Source organism: Manduca sexta, chromosome 5 (genome assembly GCF_014839805.1).
Source record: "Manduca sexta isolate Smith_Timp_Sample1 chromosome 5, JHU_Msex_v1.0, whole genome shotgun sequence".
NCBI classification, from domain to species: Eukaryota; Metazoa; Arthropoda; class Insecta; order Lepidoptera; family Sphingidae; genus Manduca; species Manduca sexta.
The window spans coordinates 3801863-3815904 of record NC_051119.1 but is presented as its reverse complement, the minus strand read 5'-3'; the positions used below and the strand labels follow the sequence as shown (position 1 = coordinate 3815904).

Below are 14042 nucleotides of genomic sequence, written 5' to 3'. Positions count from 1 at the left end.
TTCTGGAATCTATAGTAAACATAATATTATATACATAACTAGTTGACCCGACAGACGTTGTCCCGTCTTAACTATGAATTTGAACTGTGCATTCTGTCAATCGTTGACAGTTATTTCCAACAATTGACAGTTATATAAAATTAATATTTTTGTTAAATTGTATAATTTTCCGCGCATGTGTTTTTTATTTTTCTTTCATAAGAACCTTCTCCTGACAATAAAAAATACAACAAAAAAATGGGGAAATCGGTCCAGCCGTTCACGCGTGATGGCGTGACCAAGGGAAATAGGGATTCATTTATATATATATTTCATATTTATATGTTAGAAACTAAAAAAAGCAGACAGACACGCATTTATATTTATATGTATAGATATGCCATAGCGCTTTTGTAACATGCGTGAAATATGTGAAGTATGTTTATTATCAGTATATGCTCGAAATCCTTACGTCGACTCCACTGAGGTAAAGACAGGCACAAGCAAAGTGAATGACGTCAAATCACTGTGTCTGAGGCTGTGTGCGCTTCGCTTGTCTTCAATAACGTCACTACGAAATACAACATACCACAGAATAATTTTCGCCATATTTAGGAATAAAATACGTCTGAAATTCCATGCATAGCGATTGTTCGCCCGTCTACTAATTTAATTGTTCGCTCGTCTTGCTCTTGTATTGTAGTTCGAAGTGACTTACATGCCGCTCAACAATCGCAAGGCAACAAGCTATTGTAGGTTTTAACCGACTCCAAAAAAGGAGGTTATCAATTCGACGTGTATGTTTTTTAAAACATCCGAATTTCATTCCTGGAGATGGTTGGAAGCTTGTAACTCAGCGTGATAGTCGTATGGCGTGCTTAACACAAGTACGCCAGTGAGGCAGTGTATACCTTGCTAACACAGAAAAGTAAAAAAATTAACTGCCTTCAAAAGCCACTGAAACCACAAAATAATTATGCGTTACCTAGGTATACTGTACTGCCGTGCTAAGCGCAAAAGCGGTATGTTAGGGAAACCTTATTTCGAGATAATCGAAGTTTTTTTAATATAGTTGTGTATGTAAAACTGAGATAGAGAAACTCTTAAGTTTTTTTTTTAACAAGTTCTAAACAAGGTACCGTTATTTAGTTAAGTTCATTGGATGGGTATTTCTTTAAGCTATCTGACGACATAAAAATCAAGATTTTGATTAAATACCCCCTTTGAGCTTAGCACGACAGTATACTAGTTACCAATTTTGGAGTCGGTGATAAATTCTAAACGTAGTAGTTCTGGTACATTACTTGCAAAATAGACAATGCGATGTTAATCTCAGCTTGACTCTCGCGTACCAAAGAGCTATCTGGCGTTCCAATTATTTTATCAATTTTACTAAAATGCATCAAATCTAGCACAGAAAGAGCTGTAAATCCGCTCTACTCAACAGGAACTTTGCAATGGAGATTAAATTAGGAACAAAAAACAGAAATTCAATATCTGCATTGTGAAGTCATCTAGTATTCTGGTGCGGGCTTAATTAATAACAGCAAGGTAATACGAACGCACCCAATCCTCAACGTAATGAAATAATACACGAAATTCTACCTATCAAATGAAATAATATATGAAATTCTACCTAACTTATGAATCAACTTCAATACTGTTCTCATTCTGTTTTCACAAATTCCTTTCTCGTATGATTTACTTCTTAATACGCAAAATCATAGGCAATTATTTTTCAAAATCATTTTTTATACCGGGAAAGTTGGTATATAGCTGGCTTTTTTAGGAATATGTCCCTCATTTTCTTTGCGTTTTAGGTACGAATGGAAGTATAAGTGTAAGTTGGAGAGGTTTTTATGTTTCTAGGTTATGGTAGTTCTAGTTATTTTTATATTATAGAGACTACTGTCACTAGCCTATTTTTTCTGTCTGTTCTTTGTCTTTCCTGTTTTAGATTTTTAGATGTTTGTGAGAAGTAGCCAGACACAGCTAGATGGATTTGATAATGACATAGATAGACCATGGCCTGAATTAACAGATAAACTCATTTTTACGCCAGTACTTTGATCGTATAGGTCCTATGGGTGGTCTATTTGGTGGCATATGTGGTCTGATATACGCATAATGAGTTCACAGTGTCTTGATATCTAACAACCAGTCTTTTGGGTTCTTAAATCTAATGGTAAGTGATCACAACTATTCATGGATAAATCAATAATATATAACTAACCTATTTAAAGTCGCAAGTATTAAGATATAGCTATTTACGGCGATAGTCTAGTTGTATGTGGAACGGACTGCCGAGATGAATGTCCGCAGGTTCAAATCCCAAGGGTACAATTCCGACTTTTCTAAAAATTATGTGTGTATTCTTTGTGAATTATCGCTTGTTTTCACGGTGAAGGAAAACATCGTTCGGGAACCTACATACCTGAAAAGTTCTATATAGGAATTTTTAAAGGGAGTGAAGTCTACTAATACCCACTAGGCCAGCGTGGTGGATTAAGGTCTAATCCCTCTCAGTCGTAGAGGAGGCATGTGCCCAGCAATGGGACAGTATATAATACAGGGCTAATATGATGTTGATATTTATGAGCAATTAAATAATTGTAATCCATTGGAAGCTTGCCCGAGTAATCAAATACACGGCCGATTGTGTTATCATACATTTTTCTATATACAACGTATAAAGATAAACATTAACCACGATAAATTGAATAATTTCAAATATTTATATTTAAACGCTAATGAGGCATACATATCAGTGCAGTGTATTACAAGGAAGATGTTAGTTCTTATTTCTTTACTCCTGTGTTCCGCGGTGAACTCCGCGAGAATACTAGGAGTGTATCCAATGCCTTCAATAAGTCATCAAGTGGTGTTCCAAGCTCTGACCCGGGAACTGGCGAAGCGAGGACACGAGCTGGTGGTTATAACACCAAACCCGGCTTTACTGAAAGACAGACCGAAGGATAATGTAACAGAAATAGACACAGGCAATACCTATCAAATTGTAATGAATTTTGCAAAAAAAAGTCCAAACACTGTTAAGAAAAGAGGTGCAATTTCTGATTTAGAAGCGATGACGTCGAAACAGATGACCCAAAGTATGATACTGTTGTCAGATGAGTTATTTAACAATGAAGAAGTGATAGCGCTATTAAGGGACAAATCGCAGAAGTTTGACCTCGTGATAGCCGAGGGATTTATAAATGCTCATCACATTTTCGCAAATATCTTTAATGCACCATTAATAGTGTTTTCATCTGCGTACGGGCTTCCTGAAACATTTGAAATGACAGGCGCAGTGGCGAGACATCCCATACTATATCCACATGTTATGAGGAATAAATATAAAAATCTCTCGTTTCTCGAGAAAATTAAAGAAATCTATAATGAATACATCTTTACGAATTGGCTTGCTAAACTTGAGAAACTCGAATCAGATTTTTTGAAGAGTAAATTTGGAGCAGAGGCCCCGACAGTTGATGAACTAAAAGGTCTTGTGTCCTTGGTGCTTTTGAATTGTTTCCCTATATTTGACAATAATCGTCCTGTGCCTCCTAACGTTGTATATTTAGGAGGCTTGCATCTGCAACCCGTGAAGGAATTACCAAAGGTATTGTTTTCTATGCCTTTAAAATTTAATCTTAAAACAATCCTGTATTTATTTTATGGGCGGTCGTATCTCTCACCATCTCGCAAGCTCTTCTCGTCATTCAAAGCAATAAATACAAAAAAGTCGAGATATTATACGTTTTCCTCATATGTTTCAATTTCGTGCCATTACAGATATTATGAGTAATCGTATTGTAACGTATTCATTATAGTTGTTTGCTATATTATTAACATATAATTTGGGTTTGCTATACCGCACTTTTTTCTTCTGTCTATTTACGGGCCCGACTATTTTTAGTGTTGCCAACTTACTGAACAATAGAATGATGAGATATGAATACTGAATTTTCAATCCGAATCCAATAATGAAGCAATCCAAATAAGTGATTTGTTAAAAAAATAAAATAATAATATCAGCCCTGTATTATATACTTTGCCCACTGCTGAGCACCTCTCATCTACTACTGAGAGGGATTAGGCCTTAGTCCACCACGCCGGCCTAGTGCGGGTTGGTAGACTTCACACACCTTCGAAATTCCTATAGAGAACTCCTCAGATATGCAGGTTTCCTCACGATGTTTTCCTTCACCGTTAAAGCGAACGATAAATTCACAAAGAAGACACACATGATTTTAGAAAAGTCAGAGGTGTGCGCTCTTGGGATTTGAACCTGTGGACATTCGTCTTGGCAGTCCGTTCCACGCCCAACTAGGCTATTTCCCTTTAGTGATTTGTTACGATGTCAAAATGCCTTTGTTCCAATCGGACCATTTTTGAGATATATAAAAAAGCAATTGGAATCGTTTATTGAAACGCGGTTAGTAGATTTACTACTAAAACTTGTGATATAGACCTTCCTTTAGTGGTGAAATATTGACTTTAATAGCTGATGGTTTTTGTTAGTGGATTAGTTTATAATAGTTATTGGGAGGAATACGTAAATCCACTTAAATATTTAATTTTTACATGTAATATAGTTATTGATAGGAAAATGAGTAATGTGTGCTTGCTGAAAACATTGGATAAAGCGTAAAAAAAAATTAAGGTCAGGAAAAAAGCGGTCTAATTCTCTAAAATTTACCGCACTAGATTAACCATTCTGGTGTGGTAATAAAGCCTATCGCCATTACTATTCAAAATCTAACTATATTATAGTTTAACTTTATTTCTTTACATGGCACAGAAGGTCTAACAGAAATAAATACAAACAAAATACAAAAACATATCATGCATGTATTAAGATCACCATAACCGATGCCAGCATTATATTAAATAGAAACGCGAAAAGATATATTTTAACATAACGTCCATTAACAATTCATGAATTAGAACAAAGTGCGAGCATTTTAAGAGACAATGACTGCCATATACAAAATATTATTTCTGTCCCTCAAAATATATTTGATCTTTCAGGATCTAAAACATTACCTGGATAGCTCAAAACGCGGCGTGGTGTACGTCAGTTTGGGAACCAATGTTCAACCTTCTATGATGGACAAGGATTTATTGAACGCGTTCCTGGACGCCTTCAGAGAGATACCTTACGATATTTTGTGGAAATTTGACGGAGACAATCTTGAAAACGTTCCAAAAAATGTGAGGATACAGAAGTGGTTCCCGCAGAGGGATTTATTGGGTAGGTTTTTAATCATTAGTGTAATCACTGGGTTAGCTTATAGGTAATCTCGATTCCTACGTCTGGTCACACTCTGTGTAAATTGTTGTAATACCATTTATCTGGAACTTAGGGTCTACTTCGAAAAACGAAATCCGTAGTTTCGGATGACGGATCCCACGTTTTGTTACTACGAAGTGCTACGGATCCGAAGACGGATTGGACGACAGATCCGATCCGTTCATTGCAATATTTTAGACATGGAATTTGTAAGAACCTATAGGTTATCGTCATCCCTTTTTAAATCCATCTGCAAGGACAAAATCCACTGCTACCCCCAAAAAAAAATACGTGGAATTGATGCTACCACTAAGTTAAGCTACAGAACGGTGACGGATTCGAAGTAATTTGGTAGTAAAGTTAAAACCGAAGTTCGTCGTTTCTTCATTTCTGACCGACGTTTCGGCATTCGTTTTTCGAAGTAGACCGTCTTGATCTATTCGATGCTTTTAACACGAGGCTCATCGCATAAACCAAGCTTTGTGCAACAAATGTCATTGCTGCGACCTGACGTTAGAGTTGGATTAGATTAGAGAAGATTCTTCGAGCTGTAAATCTAGAGATATTTGATTCACAGTACAAACGTATGGCATACAATTCTGTAGAGCAATTGATATTAATAGCTGTAACAATTGATTGTGTTACACATCTGTTTGTTGATATAATTTCTGCCTCATCATGCTTAATGAACGCGTAAACAGCATGGAATTCAATAGATTTGTAAGATAATGCTGATATTATTTATGGAAGCATTCGTGTTTTATTCTCGCTAGTGGAAATAATGAAGACCATGTAATACTTGGATTAACTGAGGATTCCATATGTTCAAATGATCAATATATTATTTCCGAAGTTTATGTATATAAAGATGTACCAACGGCTAGAACTGTATATTTTTTGCGGTACAATTTTTGAGGATAGCAAGTCCATGTGAAATCCAAATATTTGTGAATTGCAGAAATTAGTTTCAACCATATTTTTCTGTTTCAGTACATTCAAAAATAAAAGTATTCGTCACACAAGGCGGTCTCCAGTCCACGGATGAGGCTATAGACGCCGGAGTGCCTCTGGTCGGTATACCGTTCATAGCAGACCAGTGGTATAACGTGAACAAATACGTGGAGCTTGGCATTGGGGTCCAGCTGGATGCCTTTACTTTGAGTGCTGATGATATTGTGAAGGGAGTGAACACTGTTGCTGGTGATGACAGGTTGGATTTTAAATGAGATTTTTATGACAAAGATTGGTAACGACAAATTGGATCATAAAATATTTATGTGGTTCTATCTGATACCCGATGAGTTTAAACCGCTGAAGAAATAATTTCCCACATTAAAACATCGCTCTAATTCAAACCTCATTTAAACAATTTTAAACAAAACTTGCACACTCCGGAATTTTTAGAAAGACTTGGTTTTCTAGAAGGGTTGTGTATCCTGATTGATTATTCCAAGCAAAATAAATCATTAGCAACGACGTCTAGTCGTAGGTAGTCTATTAATATAAAGACTACGTTTTCACATATTGTCTTGTTACAGATTTAGACAAAACTTAAAGAAGTTGAAGTCTATTATGTACGACACGCCGCAGACGCCGCTCGATCGCGCCGTGTGGTGGACGGAGTACGTGTTGCGACACAAAGGCGCGCAACACCTCAAGTCACCCGCCGCTAACATGACCTACGCTGAATACTTCATGCTCGACTTCGTATTAACCCTTATTGGAGTACAATCAGTAGCATTAGTTATTTTAGTGTATATTATATATTATGTTATTAGATTATTTAAATATGGTTCTGTTAAAATAAAACGAAGTTAACTTAAACTGTTAAATTTATTTAATAACCAACATGTCTACGTATTTCAGCAATTTTTTTATATTTTGCATACTGCTAAGCAAGGGCATCCTTCACTACGTACAGAGTTTAGGCCTTAGTCCACCACGCTAAAGGTTGGCAGACTTTATTATCATCATCATCATTTCAACCGGGAATCGTCCACTACTGGACACAGGCCTCCCCCATTGAGCGCCATAGGGACCGGTTCTGTGCCGCTCTCATCCATCGGACTCCGGCGATCCTCGCCAGATCGTCGGTCTATCTGGTGGGGAGCCTGCTTACGCTGCATCTCCCAGTTCACATACCCTCGAAATTCTTAGGTTTAAAGGTTCTACCTACGATGATTCTTGCTTACGATCTTATATATAACTTTTCAGGTATTAAGGTTTCCTCACGATGTTTTCCTTCACCGTTAAAGCAAGCGATAATACATAAACAATACAAACATAGCTTCCGACGGGTTGTTCGAAGGCGAAATTGTAACATCATAATTGGAAGGACGTTGGCAATACACCAGAAATGTAGGTTACTTTAAAAGTCGCAATATGACGCAGAGCTCGCCTCCTATCACATCATTGGACAAAACACGATGAAAAGTGGGTGTCTAGTTGCTCATCCACCTATCCTATCGGAGATAAATGCGTTAAATGTGTTTTTTTTTAAAATTATTTGATAATTTATTAAGTAGCAAGTAACTAGATTCACATATAGGCTATATTTTCTTAAGATACAAAATACAAGGTCTCTTACACAAGTACAGCCTTGAGTAAACCCTATTGACAAATAAAATTAATTCTTAACTAGATACAAAATTCAATGCCTAAAATGTAATTATCCGTCAGAATCTCTTATCTTTTATTGATTTGATAATGTATGGTATATTTATATAAAACACTTGATTATAACAATTCTTAGCATTTCAATTTAAATGGCTGGTAGTTATTTATTGCCTCCATTGTAACTCGTTATTTTTAACACAATGTTATTGTTGATTCCATTACTATTGTGTTCCGCGGTGAACTCCGCGAGAATATTAGGAGTGTTCCCAATGCCTTCGATAAGTCATCAAGTGGTGTTCCGGCCGTTGACCCTGGAACTGGCGAAGCGAGGACACGAGCTGGTGGTTATAACACCGAACCCGGCTTTACCGAAAGATAGGCCGAAGGATAACATAACAGAAATAGATACCGGAAGCACCTACGCAATTATAAGAAGTTTAATAAAAGAAAATGCTCAGACAGTCATGGAGAGAGGAGTAATTTCGGGCTTAGAAATTATGATATCTGATGACACACTTCGAAGAATGTTGTCAGTATACGAAGTATTTTTCGATATTGAAGAAGTGAATAAACTATTAAATGACAAAACACAGAAGTTTGACCTTGTAATTGCAGAGGGATTCCTTCATTCGCATTTCGTATTCGCGAAGATTTTTGATGCCCCATTGATAGCTTTTTCGTCTTTCCAAGGATTTGCTGAAGATTTCGAAGCCGCCGGCGCAGTGGCGAGGCATCCTATACACTACCCGAATTTGATGAGGAACAAATTTAAGGATCTTTCATTTGTTGAAAAAATTAAAGAGGTCTACAACGAATATAGATGTATTCGTTGGTTTGCTAAACTAGAAAAATTCGAAACGGATTTGCTGAAAAAGAAGATTGGAAAGCATGCCCCAACAGTTGATGAACTAAAAGATCTAGTGTCTTTGGTGCTTTTAAATTCTTTTCCTGTGTTTGACGGTAACCGTCCTGTGCCTCCTAACGTTATTTATTTAGGTGCATTACATCTGCAGCCTGTGAAGGAACTCCCAAAGGTATTTATTATTTTACTTCTGATCTACATTAAAAACTATTATCAAACATGCAAGCTAAGATGCGGAATGACATACTTAATCTATAATGAATTCTTATGTACACGCAAAATTAAGAAATCGAAATGAAACTATTTTTTGGATTTTATCGTTGTTTTTAGTTTTTAATTTAATTCGATATTTCGAAAAAATTTCAGCTTTCATGTATATGGGGCAGACTAAAAACTAAAACTCATTATATATACAGAAAACCATTTTTTTCGATAGTCATATCATTTTCAAGACTAGACTTCATACAAGACAACGGAAAATAAATTTTACTAACTTTCTTACAATCATATAAATAAGGTTCAAATCGCTTCTCACCTACATCGTGACAAGAGAGTGATCGATAGTCGCTATCAACGTCACCTTGCAGATTATTATTATATTCGCAATCGTAATGTAAACCCAATTATATTTACATATAATAAAATTGTAACAGGCTGTCTGTACATCACTACATAGTATAAAACAAAGTCGCTTTCTCTGTCCCTATCTATGTATGCTTAAATTTTTAAAATTATACAACGGATTTTGATGCGTTTTTTTTTAATAGATAGAGTGATTCAAGAGGAAGGATTATATGTATAATAACATCCATTAAATAGTGGAAAAATATTGCACCCGTGCGATGCCGGGGCGGGTCGCTAGTCTATATAAATAAAAATGAATCAACTGTATTTAATTCCGTGCATCAACTGCACGGAATTGAATGCAGTTTTGACCTATGTTATTTTAGATGCCTAACTTAAAATATAGGCTCCATTTTATCTCTATTTTATAAAGTAAGACTTTTATCCCAAAAAATCTTTCTCAAGTTGGCGAAGCCGCAAGCAAAGGCTAGTAATATAATATGAATACAAGGTATATAAATACATTATCAACCAGAAGCAGTAAACGTAGGTGATACAAAATTGAGTGCCATAAAACGATTTAATTACAAGGAAAATATTAAAATAATGCGTAGGACGTATAGATAGTAACCAAATAATAAAAAAAATAATTTTAACAAAAAATTAAACCGCCTTCAAAAACCACTCACAACCAAAAAATTATTTCACATAACAGTTATATATTGGATACCAATTTTGGAGTCGGTGCCTAATTAAAATTGCTAGTTAGCTATATTTGTTGTATAGTCCATCTGTGAGCTAATTTCTTTCACATCAATTAAAAGAAGTAGGTTTGCGTTTACTATTAACAAACATACACAGTGAAAGGTGTAATACCAAGTACATGTATGGTGTTTCATCTTTTTCTTTCCTCTTTTTTCGGGGCATTGAGTGTAATATACCCACATTTGACCAGCTATATGTAACAGGGAAAGAATTTGGGTAGTGTACTGTTCACAAATTTAAATATTTCCTTAATAGCTTCCATTTGCTGTGCTGCGGCGATGTGTTTATCTCCGGTGACGATCTGACTTGCTAACTTTGTAAGCTGGCAGCACATTGTTTTCGTATATTCGTTAATGTATTTATCTAGCTTAACTAGCAATTTTAATTAGGCACCGACTCCAAAATTTGTATCCAATATATACTTGTTATGTGAAATTATTTTTTGGTTTTGAGTGGTTTTTGAAGGCGGTTTAATTTTTTGTTAAAATTATTTTTATTTTTTGCTTTTTTGTGTTAGTAAAAAATAGACCGTCTCAATGGCATAGTTGTGTTTCGCTCACGATACGACTATCGCGCTGAAGAGTTACACCTCTGAGTACCACTAAAAAAGTGAAAAGGTGTGATGCTACATATATGTATGTAAGAAGTAGATTCAAGCAAACCTAACGCAAAAACACAACTGATATATTTGGCTCAAAGTACAACTATCGCGCTGTGGTGTAACACCTCTGCCTACCCCTGAAAAAGTGCTACATATATGTATATTTGTAAAAAGTGGAGTCAACTAAACCCAACGCAAAAACACAACTGATATACTTGGCTCACAGTACAACTATCGCGCTGTGGTGTAACACCTCTGCCTACCCCTGAAAAGGGGAAAAGGTGTGATGCTATATATATGTATGTAAGAAGTAGATTCAAGCAAACCTAACGCAAAAACACAACTGATATATTTCGATCATACAATAACTATTGCGCTGCGGTGTTACATCTCTGCCTACCCCTACAAATGGGAAAAGGTGTGATGCTATATACATATATGTATGTATGTAAGAAGTAGAGTCAATTAAACCCAACCCAAAAACACAACTGATATGTTTCACACACAGTACGACTATCGCGATGAAATGTTACGCCTCTGCCTACCCCTGACACGGGGAAAAGATGTTATGCTGTATGTATAAGTATGTGAGAAGTACAGTCAACCAAACTCAATGCAAAAACATAACTAAATACGTCACAGGAAAGCAAAATTCGCGATTTCGTTTTCTTGGACGACATAATTATTCTAGTTTTTTTAATTTTAAAACCAAACTACCAAAGCGATCTTGAAAAAAAAATTATGGGATCAATCTGGCGAGAAATTCTTTCGAATAAAAAAAGAATTTTCCAAATCGGTTCATAAATGAGCGAGTTCTGAGGTAACAAACATACAAAAAAAAAAAATTAAAAAAAAATTCACGTCGAATTGATAACCTCCTCCTTTTTTTTGAAGTCGGTTAATAATCACTAATCGTAAACTTTAAAAAAATACCACACTAAATAAAAACTTTTAACAAAGAATTAAAAGCCTTTAAAAACCACTGAAAATCAAAATATAATTTAATATACAGGTTACCAATATCGCAGTCGGCGACTAATTAAAATTAAACATTATTTTCCTTCACTTGTTAATTTATTTAACTAGCTTACATAATATGTAGATATCATTTTTAATATTTGTTCATTTTCATATATTTGTTAATGTATAGTTAGATGTAATATACTAGCTAACATAGCATATTTACGTTACAAACAATATATTATTTTTGTTCTTTAGGACCTGAAGGAATTCATAGACAACTCAAAACGTGGGGTGGTCTACATTAGTTTTGGATCCAACGTGATACCTTCGTTAATGGACAAGGAATTATTGGATGAGTTTCTGAACGCCTTCGGACGGATACCTTATGATATTTTGTGGAAATTCGACGGAGACAATCTTGAAAATGTTCCGGATAATGTAAGGATACAGAAGTGGTTCCCGCAGAGGGATTTATTGGGTAGGTTTATGTTAATATACTATTCATATTATCACACTTGTAAATGTAAAAGTCACAAAAGGGTGCGCAAAGGTGGTTAGGGCATTTGGAGAGGATGGATGATAGGAGACTGACAAGATATAAGACAGATAATATATAAGGCATATGTGGATGGAAGAGCCGGTAGAGGTCTACCGCACCGAACCTTCGAATATTAAATATTTGACATTCTTAGTAAAGGCTGGTTCAAAAGTACCCTGAACTGGCGGGAATAGATGAAAAGATTGATAAAGGTGTAGGAAGCGAGAGAAGTATGCCAGTATCGTGCAAAGTGGCAATATGTTGTCTCTGCTTACCCCTATGTGATAGAGTATGTACAAAATTAACTGAACATATTTGAAAACTTCAAAATGCTACTACATGTTTTGGCACGTTGTAGATATTTAATTAGACACCAACCCCAAATATAAAGTGCGTATACACGGTATATATGAGTAACATCTGATGGTAAATGACCATCAGATGTTCATTTACCAACAGATGTTACTCCTATATATAATAATAATCATCAATCTTCTATTCTAGTGCATCCAAACATCAAAGCCTTCGTCACGCAAGGCGGTCTTCAGTCCACCGACGAAGCCATAGACGCTGAAGTACCTCTAGTCGGAATACCGTTCCTGGCAGACCAATGGTACAACGTGTACAAATACACAAAACTTGGTATTGGAGTGGATTTGGATCCTTATACTGTAACCGCTGATGATATTGTGAGGGGAGTGGAAACTGTTACTACAGATGGCAGGTTGGTACTTATTCTAATTATTTTAAGGAAAGACGATACATACTTATTTTATATATATAGCAGGTTGGTCCTTAATCTAGTTATTTTAAAGATTGATGATGCATAATTATTATAGATACATTAGTGGATTTTGAAGAATAGACAAATATAAAAGAAGTTGACCAAAAATATAAACCTAACAAACGAAAGCAAACATAACTGACACGTGAAACATTTAACTCTGAAATTGTTGTGTGATATATTCTAGGATATAACCGTCGCGTTGTCACATGTCGTTGTTATGCAGTTCTACTTTACTAAACAGAATAATTTTAATTTTAATGTTTGTAGTAATTCGTCTAAAAGATATGTGTGATCACTCTTAAACTTAAATTCTGTTTCAGTTTCAAACAAAACATGAAGAAAGTGAAGTCGATTATGTATGACACGCCGCAGACGCCGCTCGAGCGCGCCGTGTGGTGGACGGAGTTCGTGTTGCGACACAAAGGCGCGCAACACCTCAAGCCACCCGCCGCCAACATGTCCTACACTGAATACTATATGCTTGACTTCGTGTTAACCCTTCTTGGAATACTATTAATAGCATTAGTTAGTGTAGTGTATATTGTATGCTATATTATTAGCTTATTTAAATCTAGTCCTGTTAAAGTAAAACGAAGTTAATTTATACAGTTGAATTTATTTAATAACCAACCTGCCGACGTATTTCAAGAACTTTTAATATATTTCATGTCTTTTTTAATTAAGTGAGCCCTATATTTTTCATTTTTTTGAATGATAAGATGAGCTTGCCGTTCGCCTGATGGTTAGCGATACGACTGCCCATAAACAGTATAAAAACCATCTGACACCTTGAATTATAAAGTACAGTTTGGTATTCCACTGCGCTCGCCATTCTGAGACATGAGTCTTAATATGTCCAGTAGTTACATCTATACTCTATCTATACTATTATATAAAGCTGAAGAGTTTGTTTGTTTGTTTGTTTGTTTGTTTGTTTGTTTGTTTGTTTGAACGCGCTAATCTCAGGAACTACCGGTCCAAACCGAAAAATTCTTTTTACGTTGGATAGCCCTTTGTTCGTGGAGTGCTATAGGCTATATATCATCACGCTATACCCAATAGGAGCGGGGC

The 14042-nt window shown here is 35.7% G+C and overlaps 2 protein-coding genes across 2 annotated transcripts; both read left to right on the top strand.

Annotated features, from left to right (window-relative positions):
- The first annotated feature begins 2713 nt into the window (after nt 1-2713).
- LOC119191316 (UDP-glucuronosyltransferase 2B15-like) lies at nt 2714-7108 on the top strand. The gene is made up of 4 exons (XM_037445218.1): nt 2714-3601; nt 5014-5236; nt 6266-6485; nt 6814-7108. The coding sequence occupies exons 1-4, from the start codon at nt 2768-2770 to the stop codon at nt 7091-7093; spliced, it is 1557 nt and encodes a 518-aa protein (XP_037301115.1). The 5' UTR covers nt 2714-2767; the 3' UTR covers nt 7094-7108.
- Nucleotides 7109-8014: 906 nt separating this feature from the next.
- LOC115453630 (UDP-glucosyltransferase 2) lies at nt 8015-13577 on the top strand. Its single transcript, XM_037445227.1, has 4 exons — nt 8015-8925; nt 11902-12124; nt 12689-12908; nt 13292-13577. Exons 1-4 carry the CDS (start codon nt 8092-8094, stop codon nt 13569-13571), a joined length of 1557 nt encoding a protein of 518 aa, XP_037301124.1. The 5' UTR covers nt 8015-8091; the 3' UTR covers nt 13572-13577.
- Nucleotides 13578-14042: the final 465 nt, after the last annotated feature.